The 20,132-nt window shown below is 44.3% G+C and overlaps 1 protein-coding gene across 1 annotated transcript in view; it reads left to right on the top strand.

Moving 5' to 3' along the window:
• Positions 1-20,132, top strand: part of LOC309547281 (cilia- and flagella-associated protein 337-like) — a gene marked incomplete at its 5' end in the record, with an annotated part of 246,937 nt that overhangs the window by 104,305 nt on the left and 122,500 nt on the right. Inside the window, 2 exons of the mRNA XM_082247111.1 lie at positions 1,961-2,081; positions 17,734-17,803. Coding sequence (XP_082103237.1) covers positions 1,961-2,081; positions 17,734-17,803 — 191 coding nt within the window. The remainder of the gene's footprint in view (positions 1-1,960; positions 2,082-17,733; positions 17,804-20,132) is intronic.

Genomic DNA, 20,132 nt, shown 5'->3' on the forward strand with positions numbered 1-20,132 from the left:
TCCTTCACTCTTCCCTACAGTAGTGTCCTCCTCTGTTCCCCTCAAGTAGTGTCCTTCTCTGCCCACTTCATATCATGACCCCCCACAATAGTGTCCTCCTCTGCCCTCTTCACCCCCCCCTCCCCACAGTAGTCCTCCTCTTCCCCCACAGTAGTGTCCTCCTCTGCAGCCTCCCCCTTATATATTACCCCCTCACAGTGTCCTCCTTTTTGCTTTGGCGAGGCACTGCCACCAAGACCCTCACATCAGTATCCTTCTCTCTGTCTCTGCTGTGGCGAGGCACTGCCGCCGAGACCGAGTTCCACTGCCTCTCATTTACAAATGGCGCCGGACGGCGCCATTGCATCACTGTGCATGTGCCGCCCTACCGAAAATGGGCGAGTGTGTACGAACTTTGCCGAGCCCAGCAGGCTTTGGAACAGTGCATGTGCAGTTCATGCCTGCCAGAGCTCGCATACTTCAAAGGCCAGTCCTGCAGGACGTGGCTGCTAATGGGAACAGCGTTCCTGCTGTGGAAAAAGTACAGGAATGCCATTCCCATGGGTTTCGGCAGGACTCGAGCCCTTATGTTAACCAATATAGCTTATATGTCTCATGGGCTTAATCCTCTACCATAATGATATATATAATATCCTCTCCACATGGCTAGGCTCCTGGACTCAGACCCATCAATGTGCAGGTGCCTTTAGGGGATCAAGCCTCAATCACAACAGCTGAAGACAATGATCAAACACAGAAATAAAGAATCACCAATAGTGTAGTTAAGTTTTTTTATATTATCCCTTTATTCCATAAAATTGCACTTACACATAATAAAAACGCATTTGCAGTGTTATACTGGCATTAAAACATGCAACTGCAGGTCCTTTCACCAACCTTCCAGTTTTGCTAAGTACCAGAAGTGAAGTCACCCGGTTCCACTCGACGCATTGCGTCACAGATCACATAACCTTCTCAGGGGATGATCCCCTTTGTTAAGCATTCTGTGTGTCTTTGCTAACAGTGTAAAGTAGGTGTCAGCTCACCTACCATTCATGAGGTCCACATAGAGCACAAGCAGCAATTCAGAATATTATGATCTCTGTTGTTATTCTCCTCAGCAAGTCAAAGCTTAGCAGGTCTGATCAAAAAAAAAAGGTTCTACCCCCACAATGCAGTGCTGGGACAAAGTCATCAAGAGCCCAGGGAACACATGCCAAACTGCGCCTCCCCCCCCCCAAGACGTATGAGCAGTTTGAGCATAATTCACCCACAAAAACACTGAGCACTAATATGCATGCTTACTGCTTACTGTACCCCCTAAGCATAAACCCCCCTCTTCCCAAAAAAAAATTCACCCCTCCTAACACAAATGCTTTGTTCTCCCCCCACTTCAAATCCCCCCTCCCAGGACAAAACCCTCCTCCTAGCACAAATCTTCTTCCCCCTCCCAACACAAATCCCTCTAAATCATCTTAGCACTGCCCCTCCCAAATTTACCCTCCGAGAACAATACTTACCCCCTGCTACCCCCCCAAAATTCCCCCTTTCAACACAAATCCCCTCCCCCCAATCTCCTTGTGGTGCCCCCACCCCACATGATACCACATTGCCCAGGGCAACTGCCCCTCCTGGCCACCCCTTATTCTGACACTGCCACAAAGCATTCCGATCACCCCCTGTTATGCTATGTGTAGTGAATGAAGGGGGAACCAGATACTTCAGATCAGTAGTACTCCTATTGCAAGGAAAAGTAATAAAAATGTTAGAAAGTTATATTTGTAATTTCAGAAGATGCTCCTTTTAAAACAATGTTCTATCAGCACAGAATTTTTCTTTAATAGTAGAAGTAGTAGCTTGTAAATCTTTAGAACATTAGGCTCTTTTCAGAGCACCATGTTTGCATGCTGAATTTAAACAAATCCAACTTTTCAACATGAACTAAATTAATTCATTGTAACAAGATAAATGTTTTTTTCAGGCTGTGGAAGAAGATGCCTAGAGCAGATAACATAATCCCAACCATCGTTATAGACAATGTTGTTCTTTCGCCTCATGTGACTTACATTCGCTGGAAAGTACACAATGATTGGGTCACACAGGTAAGAACACCATATCATATCGCTGCACAACATATACTCCAAAGGACATCTAGATGTCTTATAGACTGATACATTCCACGATATTATTACTGTACAAAATATAATTAGTTCTAATGCCATTGGCTCCTTATAAAGACAAAATTAAAGTTGTCTAATTCAAAAACATTTCCCCTATTATCTGTCTATGTGATGCCCAAACAAGACAGTGCAATTGTCACCTAAACAGGAAGACACAGCAACAAAAACATTGTCACAAATTCTATCCCTTTTTCATTCTACTAAAATGATTTTGTCTGTGTCTCCACTGGAGAGATTTTCAATCACTTTCTCTGCTGGTAGGAAGTAAGGGTAAATCTTCCGAATATAGACACACTGCAATTGTTTTTTCTCTATCCTGAAGTTGGGCTTCAGGGATATAAAAAGTTAATCGATGATCCAGCTTAAATGTGTTGATCTTCCACTGCATGGAACCGAACGGTTCGGCTCGCTTTTGTGCTTTTCCGCTGCTGGTACCGCATGGTACGGTGTAGGAACGGTTCGGTACTGTCAGGGTACTACCAACATCTTGGTCAATCAGCGAATTCGCGCATGCGCGCCCAATCTCGGGCAAACGCAGTCCGGAATGTGCGTGCGCCAATGCGCATGCGCGTACGCAAGTGCGTAATGGCGCTTGGCGCCAAACGGCCTATTTAAAGCCAGCAATCACAACAACTAGTTGCTGGATGATCAACAGCCTCCCGTGTTCCCTGTGCCTTGTAAACCTGCTGATCGTGATTTCCTGTTGCCGACCCGGACTGTTTGACGTTGTTTCTCCTGGCTCCTGACCCCTTGGCTTTCTCTTGGATTCCTGCTTGTCTTCTCCAATACTTGACCCCGACTTGGCTCCTGACTTCTCTCCAGCATTCTCCCGGTCTGTTCCTGTTGCACCTTGCTACTGCCCGGCTTGCCAAAGTGTTCCGGACCTGCTTGGAACTTCACAACAAGCTCTGTTCCTGCTTCCATCTGGTCATCCCAACCGGCAACCCGTGCTACTTTGGGCACAGCACTTCCTGTCCCACTTCCAGGGGTGCTCTGCACCTAGCCGCAAGGGGGAGCCCTCTCTACACTCCGGCTTCGGATCAGGTACGTGACAGTATCATCCAGCCATGACAGAAGCCGAGAGAGGTGTCTCCCCGTTGGAAGCTTTATGTCAACAAGTAACAGCATTAACCCAGGTGGTTAAGAACCTCCAAGATGGTTACTTTCAGATAGAAGGTCGCCTCCAGAACCTGTCAGTGTAATGTTCTGGTACCTTTGGGTACCCTAATTACTCTTTCATAAGTGTATGCGCCCCACCATTCTCTTTTGGTAAGGTGCGCATACACCTTTAAGACTGATGCTGTCATCACTGAGCGCCGGACTGGATAGCTATTTAGATCGCCGGCTCTCACTCACATGTGTTCGTTCAAACTGCTTTGTGCCTTGATGCTAACCTGTCTTGAAGCTCACATGCTTGCAAGCATACCTCGCTGTCGGAACCACGCTGCGCTGATCCCTGTATCCCGCTACCGGATCATCCGCTCTTGCCGAACCTCTCCTCTGCTACATTGCTATTAGTGATAAGTACCCCACAGGGGAAACCTCTATAACCTTTATACTAAAGCTTACACTATCTAGCTCTGCATACTAAGGACTATTACTACATCTGCATTATCTAAGATTGCTAGCTCTTGAGCCTACTACCACCTGTTCTTGCACTGGGTTGATCTCTCTTGTATGTCCACCTGCTACTCTGTCATCTACTACCATACATGATTGCTAAACCTATCTGCATCCCATCTGCTACTATCTTACTTTCAAGAACATTTCCTGTGTCTGTCATCTACCATCTCTACCCAACCTGTCTCTTCAGCCTATCATCACTGTGTTACTATATACATAAGTCACTCTAGGAAACATCTTATTGAGTGTGTGTATTTACTTGCTGAATTGAGATCATCCACACATGATGAGTCATTGAGAGTTGGGAATGGTGTCTCAGCGTTTCTCTACATGACTACTGAAGTGGAATATTTCTGCAGCTGAAAATCCACATCATACGTAAAACGCAGGAGCGTTACAGATTGAACGAACCACAAATGGATTCAGCAGAAATAACCACTCAGATGACACAATTAAAACAGCAAGTAACTGCGTTAATACACGCACTTGCTGAATTAAAAGAAGACAATCAGGCTCTGTCGCAGCAGGTAATTAGACTGACACAACTTACCACTGCTCAGTCCCCTGAACCCAAAATAAATCCTCCTTTGGTATTTACAGGCGATCGCAAAAAATTTCGCGAATTTAAAAACGCATGTGAGTTACTTTTCTTGCTAAAACCCGTACCTACCTTACTGATCACATTAAGGTTTGTACTATTATTTCTTACCTAACAGGCGATCCTCGGGCCTGGGCAGACTCTCTTTTTGAGAAAAACGACCAGCTTCTCAACTCCTATGCCTTGTTCCTAGCAGAACTCACTAGCCTATATGATGATCCCAATAGGCAGAGTACTGCCGATCTTCAAGTAAGATCCTTGAAACAAGGTAGGAGACCTGTAGAAGACTTTGTCGCAGAATTCAAGAGATGGACCCTTGATTCAGAATGGAATGATGCATCTCTGAAAACCCAATTTAGGCTTGGCCTATCAGAGGCCGTTAAAGACGAGCTCGCCCGAGCGGATCTGCCAAAAACCCTGGATGCATTGATACAACTCAGTATCACCATAGATAGAAGACTACGAGAAAGAAAGGCTGAGAAAATGGGAATGCCATTATCCAGTTCTTCTCGGATTTCGGCCGTTGACCCCGTTCCTATGGAGGTAGGAACCATACGCCCACCTCTATAAACTATGGAAAGAGCCAAAAGACGATCTGGTAATCTCTGCTTGTACTGTGCATCCCCGGATCACAAGATAAACGTCTGTCCCCTAGTCTACAAAAAAGAAGGGTGAGTGTTCACATGTCCTCCTAGGGGGATTGACAACTTCAATCACTAACCCTTACCTTTCTGTTTGCTTAACATTACAGTGGGACCAGAACAGGATTACTACTAAGGCCATGATTGACACAGGATCTTGTGGAAATTATATTGACATACGTTTTGCTGCTTTAAATAAAGTTCCTATTATTTCTAAACTTAAACCTGTCTCAGTAAGTCTTATTAACGGTGTTCCTTTATCCTCTGGTCCGATCACTGATCAGACACAGGCACTCCTAGTCACTACTAACGGGTCTCATATGGAGACCACTACCTTCGATCTAATACCTTCACCCCACTTTCCCATTGTGTTGGGACTTCCCTGGTTGCACACACATCAACCAACCATAGATTGGAAGGAACGGACCCTGGCCTTCCTCTCTTGCTATTGCGAGGGTACGTGTAACCTCCCGTCTTTCGGGAAGATCCTGTCTGTGGTGACAGATGAGATTGCACCACTATGTTATCAGGATCTCTCTGAGGTTTTTCTTGATAAAAATGCTCAAGCACTACCTCCCCATCGAGACTATGATTGTAGCATTGATCTACTCCCAAATAGCAAATTGCCGTTCGGTCATGTTTATCCTCTTTCACAGGATGAACTTTCCCATCTCAAAGACTATTTGGATGAGAATTTGGAAAAAGGTTTTATTAGACCTTCCACTTCTTCCACAGCAGCAGGACTCTTTTTTGTCCGCAATAAGGACTCAAGTCTCAGGCCTATCATCGACTATAGGCAATTGAATGGTATTACAATAAAAGATCGCTATCCTCTACCGCTTATCCCTGAGCTCATTGAGCAGGTGCGTGGAGCTACCTATTTTTCAAAATTGGACCTGAAAGGAGCATACAATCTCATTCGAATCCGTGATGGACACGAGTGGAAGACTGCATTCAGAACCAGATACGGATTGTTCGAAATCTTGTAATGCCATTCGGGCTATGCAACGCCCCTGCAGTTTTTCAACGATTTATAAACGATATTTTCAGAGACTTACTAGATGTCTGTGTTGTGGTATATCTGGACGATATACTTATATATTCACGATCCCTGTCTGAACACATAAGACATGTAAGACTAGTATTATCGAGATTGCTTGCACACAACCTTTATGTGAAACTGAAAAAATGCTTGTTTCATAAAGAAGAGGTACTCTTTCTAGGCTACATCATATCCAAAACAGGAATCGAGATGGACATGAGTAAGATATCCTGCATTCAGGATTGGCCTACACCAACCACACGCAAGGCGCTACAGCGATTCCTTGGATTTTCGAATTTCTACAGGAAGTTCATTAGAAACTTCTCTGCCATTGTGAGACCCCTCACACATCTCACTAGCATTAAAAAAACATTCAAATGGTCAGATGAAGCAAATAAAGCTTTTCACCTGTTAAAGACAAGGTTTACTTCTGCTCCCATATTACGCCATCCAGACCCATCCCTCCAATACATTCTGGAAGTAGATGCGTCAAACATGGCAGTAGGAGCAATACTCTCCCAACGACCAACTCACACTTCACCACTTCATCCAGTCGCCTTTTTTTCTAAATCCCTAAGCAGTCCCGAGATAAATTACCCCGTGGGTGAAAAGGAACTGCTTGCTATAAAATTGGCTCTGGAGAATTGGCGACATCTACTTGAAGGCACCCAATTACCAATACTTATATACACGGACCATAAAAATCTCCAATATCTTCAGACTAACAAAACTCTCTTGCACCGACAGGTACGATGGTCACTATTCTTTTTAAGGTTTAACTTCCTAGTGACCTACACACCTGCAGATAAGAACAAAAAGGCGGATGCACTATCACGACTAACTGAAGAAAACTACTTCGAAATCCCTTCCGTTCCTATAATACCTCACAAACGCATTATTGGAGTTGTCCGTTCCTTGAAGGAAGAGGTTTTGCATGGTATAAGTTTGGATTCACCCCCACCACAACTAAATACTGATGCAGAAGGCTTCCTCTACTACAACGACAAACTTTACATACCACCTACCACACGCACCAAGATCTTGGAATTATCGCATGATGTGCCTATGGCAGGACATATGGGTATGACAAAGACTCTTAATCTGATTACCAGGCAATTCTGGTGGCCTGACATGAAAACATCTATACAAAAATTCGTCTCTTCATGCAATGTCTGTGCCAGGTCCAAAATTGACACTACGAGACCATCCGGTCTACTATGCAGTCTACCAATACCCCAAACTCCATGGGAAGTTGTGTCCTTGGACTTTATAGTGGAATTGCCTCCTTCCAAAGGATTTAATACCATCTTAGTGTCAGTGGACCATCTGACAAAAATGGCACATTTCATTGCTATTCGCAGACTACCTTCGTCCAAACAAACGGCAGAACTCCTGATGAAACATGTCTTTAAATTACATGGTATCCCAAAAACTCTTCTGTCTGACCGTGGATCACAATTTATTTCCAAATTCTGGCAAGAACTGTGTCACATACTACGGATCGAGCGGAAGCTCACTTCTCTTTACCATCCGCAGACCAACGGACAGACTGAAAGAGTCAACCAATGCATCGAGCAATATTTACGGTGTTACACTTCTTACCAACAGGATGATTGGGTGGATCTTCTCCCTCTGGCAGAATTTGCCTACAACAACGCAACCCACAGTACGACCAAGCAGAGTCCGTTCTACTTGAACTATGGGTTTCATCCCTCTATTCTTCCACCACGCATCCTTCCTTCAAATAACCCAGTAGCTTCAGACTATCTTACCCAAATAAAGGACTCTCTGGGTTTGCTTAATACTACCATTGCACACGCTCATAGTCAACAAAAGAAGTACTATGATCTTCGCAGAAGACCTTCTCCTCAGTACGCTATCGGGGACCTCGTTTGGCTCTCAACAAAAAATTTAAGACTGAAAATCCCTAGCAAAAAGCTTGGACCTTTGTTCTTGGGACCTTTCCCAATCAAGAAACTTATTGGAAAAGCTGCAGTACAGCTTACATTGCCAATAGACCTCAAAATACATCCCATTTTCCATGTGTCGCTACTGAAGCCCCATGTTCCTGACCAAGGAATAAGGCCTACTATCCCACCTCCTCCTCCTGTACAAGTTGAAGGTGGAGAAGAATACGAGATAAAAGAGATTCTGGATTCTCGTATCCACAGAGGAAGACTTCAGTACTTGGTTCGATGGAAGAACTATGGGCCCCAAGACGACACCTGGCTAAACACCTCTGACATACATGCCTCTAGATTAATCCGCAATTTTTATGCGAAGTACCCAGACAAACCAGCTCCAGAGGCCTTCAGGAGCCGGCCTTAAGGGGGGGTACTGTAATGTTCTGGTACCTTTGGGTACCCTAATTACTCTTTCATAAGTGTATGCGCCCCACCATTCTCTTTTGGTAAGGTGCGCATACACCTTTAAGACTGATGCTGTCATCACTGAGCGCCGGACTGGATGGCTATTTAGATCGCCGGCTCTCACTCACATGTGTTCGCTCAAACTGCTTTGTGCCTTGATGCTAACCTGTCTTGAAGCTCACATGCTTGCAAGCATACCTCGCTGTCGGAACCACGCTGCGCTGATCCCTGTATCCCGCTACCGGATCATCCGCTCTTGCCGAACCTCTCCTCTGCTACATTGCTATTAGTGATAAGTACCCCACAGGGGAAACCTCTATAACCTTTATACTAAAGCTTACACTATCTAGCTCTGCATACTAAGGACTATTACTACATCTGCATTATCTAAGATTGCTAGCTCTTGAGCCTACTACCACCTGTTCTTGCACTGGGTTGATCTCTCTTGTATGTCCACCTGCTACTCTGTCATCTACTACCATACATGATTGCTAAACCTATCTGCATCCCATCTGCTACTATCTTACTTTCAAGAACATTTCCTTTCAAGTGTCTGTCATCTACCATCTCTACCCAACCTGTCTCTTCAGCCTATCATCACTGTGTTACTATATACATAAGTCACTCTAGGAAACATCTTATTGAGTGTGTATATTTACTTGCTGAATTGAGATCATCCACACATGATGAGTCATTGAGAGTTGGGAATGGTGTCTCAGCGTTTCTCTACATGACTACTGAAGTGGAATATTTCTGCAGCTGAAAATCCACATCTTACGTAAAACGCAGGAGCGTTACAGTCAGCACCTTCTTTGCCGGCAACCCCTGGTCCATCCGCTGCAGTCTCCGCCCCCGCTCCTTCAGCTTCAGGACACTCAGCACCTGCTGTGATGGCTCCTCCCCCTGAGCCGAGGGTACCCACTCCGGAACGTTTCTCTGGTGACCGCAAGAAATGCAAGTCGTTTAAAAATGCTTGCCTGCTATATCTGGCTCTACAGCCTAGAACTTTTGCCTCAGAGACAGTTAAAGTGGGGTTTGTTATTTCTTTATTATCCGATGAACCCCAATCATGGGCCCACCATCTGTTGGAACAGAAAGACCCTGTCTTGAATTCTATAGACATTTTCTTTGCTTCTATGGGTCAATTGTATGATGACCCGCAACGCACGGCCACTGCGGAGGCAACCCTCCACAAGTTACAGCAAGGCCGACGCCCTGTGGAGGACTACACCGTGGACTTTCATAGGTGGGCTGCAGACACGGGTTGGAATGAGGCCGCCCTCAAATATCAGTATCGGCTAGTCCTATCCGAGACCCTTAAGGATGAGCTAGCAAGAACAGAGACCCCCACCACATTGGAAGATCTCATTCAGCTTTCTATTCAGCTGGACAGACGTTTACGGGAGCGTCGGTCGGAAAGTGCACAATTCTTTCAGCCATCTTGGATGCTGCCCAAAGTTCCGCCAACTCCGGCACCGCTGCCCACCGCTGCCAGTCCAATTCCTCCTGACGAACCGATGCAGATTGGGGCGGTCCGCACAGCTTTAACTCCTGCTGAACGACTTCGTCGCCGGCAAGCAAACCTGTGCCTTTACTGTGGAGGAGATGGACACTTCTTTCGCAACTGCCCGGTGAGACCAAGTAAGTCTCCTTCTCCCAGCTGCATGCATCTCCAGATTCTGGGACCTTCCCCAACTCACCTAGTCCTCTCTGTGTCTTTGCAGGTTTCGGAAGGGGAAGTCAAGCTGCCAGCCATCATTGACTCCGGAGCCTGCAGTTGCTTCCTGGATATCTCTCTAGCAAAGGCCCTTCATATCCCGCTTCAGACTAAAGGCCACAAACTTGAGATCCACCTTGCAGATGGCACCACGCCCAGATCAGGGCCCATTACTCAGGAAACCCTACCTATCCTTTCCACAACTGGCCCCAACCATCAGTAATTTCTTCACTTTGATGTTCTTCCTTCACCCATGTTTCCCATAATTTTGGGAATTCCTTGGTTACAGGCACATAACCCACAGATAGACTGGCTCAAGGGGGAGGTTTCCTTTAAATCAATGTACTGCCTCCAACACTGTATGCCATCTGGAACCCCACAGTCTGCAAGCTGTCTCTCCATTCAGCCTGTCTCTAATGCCAGCCAAGAGGTCCCTTTGGTCTATCATGACTTTCTGGATGTCTTTGACAAGAAAAAGCGGACGCACTACCACCTCACCGTCCCTATGATTGCCCAATTGAACTGTTGCCCGGTGCAGAAATTCCCTTTGGGCGTATCTTTCCACTTTCAGAAACAGAACTTGAAGCCTTACGTCAATATATTGATGAGAACCTCAAGAAGGGATTTATTCGTCCTTCTTCTTCCCCGGCAGGAGCTGGGATCTTCTTTGTGGAGAAGAAGGATCACACTCTCAGGCCATGTGTGGATTACAGGGACCTAAATAAAATTACCATTAAAAATCGGTACCCTCTTCCCCTCGTTCCCAAACTCTTTCAAAGGTTCCGTACCGCCCGAGTTTTCACCAAACTAGACTTGCGAGGGACCTACAACCTGGTACGGATCCGCGAGGGTGACGAGTGGAAGACTGCCTTTCGAACCCGCTTCGGGCACTACGAATACCTTGTCATGCCCTTCGGGCTGTGTAACGCCCCGGCCACTTTTCAACACCTAGTGAATGATATCTTCAGAGAATTTTTGGACAATTTTCTCATTGTTTACTTGGATGATATCCTTATTTTTTCTGCCACCTTGGAACTGCACAGAATGCACGTAAGGAAGGTACTGGCTACTCTCAGGAAACACGGACTTTATGCAAAATCAGAAAAGTGCGAATTCAAAGAATCGTCTATACAATTCCTGGGCTTGATCATCTCAACAGATGGAGTGGCAATGGATCATCAAAAAGTATCTGCCATCCTGGAGTGGCCTGCCCCCACAGACAAGAAAGGCATCCAAAGGTTTGTGGGTTTTGCAAACTTCTACCGGAGGTTCATCAAAGACTTTTCTCGCATCATTGCTCCCATTACCCAAATGACCGGGCAACACACCCATTTTCAATGGTCCTCAGCAGCTCAGATGGCATTTGACAAGCTCAAAGCCCTGTTTACCTGTGCCCCTGTGTTACAACATCCAGATCCAGCCTTGCCTTAAGTCCTAGAGGTCGATGCTTCGGAAGTGGCCACAGGAGCAGTTCTCTCCCAAAGCCAAGGACCCAAGGCGATGCTTCACCCAGTTGCTTTTTTCTCCCGGAAGCTCAGCCAACCTGAAAGGAATTACGATGTGGGTGATCGGGAACTGCTGGCCATTAAGGCTGCTTTTGAAGAATGGCGGTATCTGTTAGAAGGTGCAGCACATCCGATAATGATATTCACCGACCACAAAAATCTTGAATATCTCAGATCGGCCAAACGTTTGAGACCTCGACAAGCCAGATGGGCATTATTTTTCATCTCACGTACCGTCCGGGCTCCAAGAACGGGAAGGCAGACGCTCTCTCACGGATGTTCCCTGAAACCCCCGGTGGATGCCATTCCCAGCACTATCCTGTCCTCCCAAAATTTTCTCCTAATGCAACCAGATCTTAGGTCTACCCTGCCCAATGTTCCGTTCCTGAGATCCCTTCACTCGAGAAACAAGGAAAACTTTTTTGGCACAAGGATAAGATCTTTGTGCCTCAGGAAACCAGACTCGCAGTCTTTAAAACTTGCCATGATCATCAACTAGCTGGCCACTTCGGGGTCCGCAAAACTCTGGAACTAATCCAACGAGCCTATTGGTGGCCAAACTTAAGGCAAGACTGTCAAAATTATGTGAGCTCCTGTACAACCTGCCTTCGTAACAAGGGCAGCCACGTCCAAGCCTGGGGTCTACTAAGACCACTTCCTGTCCCAAGTCGGCCATGGGAAATGTTGTCTATGGACTTCGTAGTAGAGCTACCCTCTTCAGATGGATTCTCCACAATCATGGTGGTGGTGGATCGCCTATCAAAAATGGCCCACTTTTTGCCCATGATAAGTACTCCTTCGGCCATGGACACAGCACACACCTTTGTGAAGGAAATCTTAAGGCTACATGGTCTACCCAGCAGCATCGTGTCCGATCGTGGGGTACAATTTACCTCCAGATTTTGGAGGGCTCTCTGTAAGGTCTTGAACATCCAGGTCTGTTTGTCTTCAGCCTACCACCCTCACACTAACGGTCAAACTGAAAGGACTAACCAGACCTTGGAGCAATACCTCCGCTGCTTTTCCACCTTTTCCCAGGACAACTGGGCAGCCTTACTTCCGTGTGCAGAATTCGCATATAACAATTCCATCCATGCCTCCACTCATCAGTCGCCATTCTGGGCGAACTATGGATTCCACCCATCTTCTTTGCCTACACCTATGCCCCGAAGCTACGGTACCTGGCGTCCAAGACAGGGTAGCCCTCATACAAGAAAACTTCCTACTCTTACAGAAAACCTTGCAAAAAGCACAAATGGATTACAAAGAATTCTATGACAAGAGGAAGAAGGACAGTCCAGCTCTGAAGGTAGGAGACAAGGTGTGGCTCTCCACAGTTAACCTTAAGTTGTCCTGCCCATCCAAAAAGCTGGGTCTGAAGTTCATTGGCCCCTTTCCGATCAAAAGGATGATCAATCCCGTGGCCTTTGAACTCTGTCTTCCAAACACATACAGGATTCACCCAGTCTTCCACGTTTCTCTGCTGAAGCCTGCAAATCCTGGCCCCTTTTCTGGAAGAGATGACTTTCCTCCACCTCCTGTTACGGTAGATAGAGAAACTGAGTACGAGGTTGAATCCATCATGGATTGCCGGAAAAGAGGAAGGCAGGTCCAGTATCTAATAAAATGGAAAGGCTATGCACCAGAGGAAAGTTCGTGGGAACCGGCGAAAAACATACACGCTCCCAGACTCCTGCGAGAATTCTTCAACAGATTCCCTGAAAAGCGATCTTACTTGGGCATCCGGAGGCTGCCCCTCGGGGGGGGGGGGCACTGTCAGGGTACTACCAACATCTTGGCCAATCAGCGAAATCGCGCATTGGCGCGAATGCGCATGCGCGCCCAATCTCGGGCAAACGCAGTCCGGAATGTGCGTGCGCCAATGCGAATGCGCGTACACAAGTGCGTAATGGCGCTTGGTGCCAAACGGCCTATTTAAAGCCAGCAATCACAACAACTAGTTGCTGGATGATCAACTGTAACGCTCCTGCGTTTCATGTATGGTGTGGATTTTCAGCTGCAGAAATATTCCACTTCAGTAGTCATGTAAGAGAGATGCTGAGATACCATTCCCAACCTCAATGACTCATCATGTGTGGAAGGTCTTAATTCAGCTAGTAAATACACACACTCAACAAGCTGGTTCCTAGAGTGACTTTATGTATGTAGTAACACAGTGATGAAGATTTAAGAAACAGGTTGAGTGGAGGTGGTAGGTGACAGACACTTGAAGGTAAGACAGTAGCAGATGGATGCAGGTGGGTTTAGCAATCATGTATGGTAGCAGATGACAGAGTAGCAGGTGGACATACAAGAGAGATCAACCCAGTGCAGGAATAAGTAGCAGTAGTCTTAAGAGCTAGCAATCTAGATATGCAGATGTGATAAATAGTCTTTACTATGCAGAGCTAGATAGTGTAAGCTTAGTATAAGTTTATAGAGGGTTCCCCTGCGGGGTACTTAGCACTAATAGCAATACAGCCGAAGGTTGGTTCAGGAGGAGCGGATGATCCGGAATCGGGATACAGGGATCAGCGCAGCGAGGTTCCGTCAGCGAGGTATGCTTGCAAGCACGAAAGCTTCAAGCCAAGTTAGCATCCAGGTAAGGGTGTTTGAACGAACACATGTGAGTGAGAACCGGCGATTTAAATAGCCATCTAGTCCGGGGCTGAGTGATGACAGCTTCAGTCTTAAAGGTGTATGCGCACCTTTCCAAAAGAGAATGGTGGGGCGCATACACTTGTGAAAAGAGTAATTTAGGGTACCAAAGGTACCGGAACATTACATCAACAGCCTCCCGTGTTCCCTGTGCCTTGTAAACCTGCTGATTGTGATTTCCTGTTGCCGACCCGGACTGTTTGACGTTGTTTCTCCTGGCTCCTGACCCCTTGGCTTTCTCTTGGATTCCTGCTTGTCTTCTCCAATACTTGACCCCGGCTTGGCTCCTGACTTCTCTCCAGCATTCTCCCGGTCTGTTCCTGTTGCACCTTGCTACTGCCCGGCTTGCCAAAGTGTTCCGGACCTGCTTGGAACTTCACAACAAGCTCTGTTCCTGCTTCCATCTGGTCATCCCAACCGGCAACCCATGCTACTTTGGGCACAGCACTCCCTGTCCCACTTCCAGGGGTGCTCTGAACCTAGCCGCAAGGGGGAGCCCTCTCTACACTCCGGCTTCGGATCAGGTACGTGACAGGTACGGTACGGCGGCGCTTTTCCACTACATGGAACTGAACGGTACGGCTCGCTTAAACAGTACCACCTCAGTTGTGGTTCCAACAGGGCCGTACCGGTACCATATCCCACAATCCTTTGCATGCAGCCTTGACTGTTTGTCACTACTAGCCACTGATTGGTCAGAGAATCATTGTTATCCCTTACTTAAGTACTACTTTAGTGGAAAAGCAAACCATACCAAACCGTACCGAACCGTTCCAACACCGTACCATGCGGTACCATGCAGTGGAAAACCAAACCGGGGCCAAGAAGGGCCGAGTAGAGCCGAGCCGGTACTTGCAGTGGAAAAATGCCATATTATTCAAATAATCCAGTAATCCAAATACCAGTTAGATTAGACAAAGTGTGTCTGTACATAGCCATACATAGAATATGACGGATTGAAGCAACACTGAAGTTGTTTGCAGGTTTCTGATCTGTTACTGGAAAATCCTTTAGTGGCAGATACCTAAATCTTACCTCTTCTATGGAGAAACGGGTACACAACCTTTTACCGTTTGACTGCACACTAGTTGCTCCAGGGTGGGCAGATTCTTTACTGCCTACAGACAGTACTTGGACAAGGTCTACAGGCACCCAAAACAAAGATGCCCCCATACCCCCAAGACAGATTGTGCTACATCCATAGGTATAGTGGTTGAGATGGAGCAAAAATGTCAGCTTATGTCCCACCAGCCCCAGGATTGCCATGCCTTTTGCAGATGCAAATTACACTATGATTAATTTTGTCTTATTGACCATGGTGAAACAGAACCAGGTTTTCTCCTACATCAAGATACACAAAGGTGATTGTTTGATAAACTGTGTTAAGCAGGTGTAAGTTGTATAATAAAAACAAAATTAACCGCGCTAAACACAGAAAGATAAAAAATGAAATAAAATTGTAGATATATAAATAGATATGTAAATAAAGCTGCAGCTACCGTGGGAAACACCAAATAGCAATATCAAAAATAAAGCTGCGCTAAAGTGATGAATGTTGATGCAACGTATACCTAAATTGTGAAAAATATATCAGTGAGCAATCAAGCAAAAAAATAATAAAATAAGCAATCAAGCACTAGAGAATCATTGCCTCAGTACCAGTAAAGGGAGCCACCGTATATGAATAAGGTAGCCAAACAAATATATATCATAAATGCAAATAAAGAAATGGAAAGTTCAAAACAGTAAGTGTTGATGTGCAAGGAAACAGAAATCCTCCACCACAATTATGTGATACTTCCTCCATGGTGCCGAAGTGTCAAAATCACGCTAATGCGCTTACCGGATGGAATATGTAATCAGGCCCTTCAAGATAAACCATAAAGGTTATGAATCGGATCCGCTCCAATGAATCCCTCTCAAATCTCTCCTGCCAGCCAAGCCAGGTGGTAAATATCACGGTATATGGAAGCAGCACGGGCAATCAACTCTCCCGCAATTCACCATAAAAAGATAAGGGCCACCATAGTGAAGTATGTAGCAAAAATATTTATTTATATAAGGTATAAAACTCACATGTGTATGAGAAAAAACAGCACTTGTAAATGGCAGAATCCACAGGACGCAGCCACGCGACTTCCGGGTATCACGTAGTGACGTCAACACGCCTTCGCGACGCGTTTCGTCATAGATGACGTCTTCCTGGGGAAGGTGTTAAGTTGTGGTAAGCCTTATCACAGTGAATCAGGGTGGTAATTCCCTAGAGAGGTGTTTGCTCTTCTATCTCTTCTATCTATAACTCTTCAAAACTTAAAAACTCCAATCTTTCTTCTGCAGTTTATAACTTTTAGAAATGCTCCAACATTTTGTTTCTGGTATGCATGCAATTACATTTCTGGTTTCATGCTAACATTACAAAATAAATAATAAAATGAAATGGATTAAACAAAATTTTCATATGAAGGCTTAAAAAAAGCTAAGGGTAGAAGGAAAGTAAGCCCTCCTAAAACACAGAGACATCCCTGGCCCGCAAACTACAGTGGGAGAACTGTTTTTCTGGGGTAATCCAGTCAAGGACCTCAGCTGCATCCCCAGCCAAGGTTCCTAAAATGTAGAGTCTCACCTATTGTAAGCCTGCCAATAATATTTGGCAAGGGAGGATTTCCATGCCATTAATCTTCTTCTTTTTTCTTTTTTTTTAAATCATTGTTGCTTTGACTTATTTTTGCTAAAACTAATATATTTAAAATTTGCTCTTGTATTATATTTTGTTTCTGATGTTGATATCTTGCTGTCATCCTGAATATACATATAAAGCACTAGGGAACGTCCAAAAAATTCAACTGAAGTTTTTGTAGGACTAAAGTCTTTATCACAGTTTGGCTCTCCAAACTTCAGTAGCGAGATAGAAATACATGCATGACTGAGGATAATATGTGGGACTGCACATTACGGTTGAATCAGGGGAGGCAACTTGGAGCTCTATTTAGCTTTGTACGTTTGTCAGTGTTAGTGCACTTTAGGATTTATATATCAGAATATTGGGGGTCATTTACAAAAACTAGAGAGTGCAATATCTGGTGCAGCACTGCATAGAAACCAATCAGTTTCCAGAATTTATTGTCACACCTTATTTGAACAAGCTGAAGTTAGAAGCTAATTGGCTACCATGTACAGCTGGACCAGATTCTGAGTGCACTCGTTTTAGTAAATCTACACCAATTTTTTCTAAGTATTAGATTTTTTTTTTCCATCAGACCGCAAATGCACATATTTGATATGTCAAAATGCATGATTGAAATGTCTGTTTATTATTGTCACATTCACAGTTTTTTTAAAGTGCTTTTTTACATTTCATGTTCAAATGTGGTAACTTCTTTGGCAAAGTGTGATTGTTAAATACATTCCTTTTGCTTTTCAGATGAAGTACTTTGATTCCATTAAAGCTGTAATTTCTTCTTCAAATGAGGAATCTACTGCTTTAGTTATAGGTAATATTGAATTTACTTTTATATGTTACACTATTCTGTAAAGTTTTTATTTAAAAATATACCATTTTACAAAATATACTGGTAAAATACCATTTTTGTTTAGGAAGCCTATCATTTTTTGAGATCTGTTTCCTTAGGTAGTTTTACATGGATTGTTCATTAGTAAATTTAAAGTAGACTTAACTGTCCGCCCAGATATTTTATTACTACACACTCCTAGCATTTCATAGCATTTTCTTTTACTCTCAGCTTACACTCAGCTAAAGTGAGCTCTAGTGAGCAGAGCATGTTAGCAGATATTTACTAAGCATTCAGTATGTTTGTTCAGAGTTTGCTAAATTCTGTTAAAACTGGACTCTAACACTGTTAAAAAAAAAAAAAATCTACCCTTACCCTGGCCCCCATACAGACGCACACATACTGCAAGCGTTAAATGCTTATTAAGTCTAGGGGTAGAGGAATAAGGTGTAATACACACCTTATTTATCACTGCAGCAGACACTGGCACTCTTCCATCATACATTATAGATTGAGAGCAAGCCCTCACCGTCCTCACGTACAATACGGGACTAATGGTCATGCATTGTACTTGATGACTTCAGCCAAAGAGCCTTAGTGAAGAGCCGTCAGGAGGATTTGTCGCCTGGATAGATGAAGCCTGCCAGAGCGATAAATAGGAAAGTGTTACATTTTATTACTCTACCCCTATACTTAATAATTGTAGTTGGACCCCATTGCAAGGGAATTTTTTTTCTGTCTGCAGTGGCGTTAACTCCTATTTAAAGGAAATGCGGTGTACACAATAAGGGCAAATGAGCCCAAGCAGTCCTGAGGCCTCAAGTTACGCACAAGGTAGCTTAAGAAATGTGAAGCAGACACCATTAGGTGCTGGCTTGTACCTCTAAGATGGGGGTTGTGGTTAAGGAACTATGCATAGGAAATTTAAAAGAGTTAAAGTTGAACTAGCTTAAACAACCAAGATTCCCATGGGAGAGGTAGATCATTCAGAAAAAAAGAATTCAATAAAATTCATACAAATTTAGTTTAGCACATAGTATAAAAACATATTGCCAGTGGTATCATATTATACCATATTATACAGGGTCTGCAGAAAGCCAAAAACACAAATCCAAACAATTCAGGCGCTCCAAGTATGCTTAAAGTTTTACTGAACCCAGAACCTGCGTTCACTATATCTGGTCTTCCACAGTATACAGAACATGGAAATGTAATTTTTTTTTAGTAAATATAAACAGATAAATACCTTTTCTCATCAGCAGTATATAACAGCCTTTTGACTTGTATCAGTTCCTAGTAAAGCTTGTAGGAGGAGTTTTCATTCTCCCCTGATCCTCTGGACATGTCTGGACAGTGCTGATTGGCCCTGTGCTGATCACATGTACTCTCCCAAGAAAAAAAAAATGCTCTAGCAATACACACCAAACTGAGCATGTGCAGCCCGTCCCCTGGCTCTGTAAATATCAGGTTAGAGGAGAGAAGGATCAATACAGACTGATTTTACTGTTGTGGGTTTAGTAACACTTGAATTAATTCAAACACTTATTCATGGGAAAATAAAAAAAGAGACAAGGTGTCTTCCACCAACAAAATCTACTGAGTGGGGCGTAGCTCAGTCCCCAAATCTTTGAACTAGCTCATACAACCAAGATGCCCATGGGACTTTTAAAGAGGTACGCCACTCAGAAAAAAATAATTAATTTACAATAGTTTTTAGTATTTTTCAGTATTTTAAAAGTACAAAAAATCCAACATTTGCAAATATAACAAATAGTGTGCATTAACTGCTCACCAGGGTATACAACTTTACAACAATAGAGAATACAGGTTTATATTAAACACAACTTATTCTCAATTGCATAATAGAAATCAAAAAAGCTAGGAAATGAGGATATGAAGACTTGGACCCAACCGTATCTAATCCCTTTAGAGATGTCCAGAATATGGGGGAGGGCACTGAGGAGAAACAGCAATATTGCTAATGTAAATACCCCCCCACTGTATAATCAGTTTGTGAAAGGCAAAATACAAAAACTGTGCACATGACTACCATGGGCCTGCTTCACACCCCTGGAGCACAGGTGAAAATTGAACTCACATTCTACTGTAAATCACTGCAATTGGCCCGAGGGCTGTATAGAAAAGCCAATGCACAGAAAGACAAAAAGATATGAGAAGAAAATAGACTATAGGTAGGGGAAAGACAAAGTAAGAAGTGCACCCTGTCCAGACAAAAAACACAAAGTCAAACACGTCTCATAGGGCATCTGAGAGGTATTTGATCCAGGGATCCCAGATTTTGTGAAAAAAC

This window comes from Pelophylax lessonae, assembly GCF_965119305.1.
Source record: "Pelophylax lessonae genome assembly, chromosome: 2".
NCBI classification, from domain to species: Eukaryota; Metazoa; Chordata; class Amphibia; order Anura; family Ranidae; genus Pelophylax; species Pelophylax lessonae.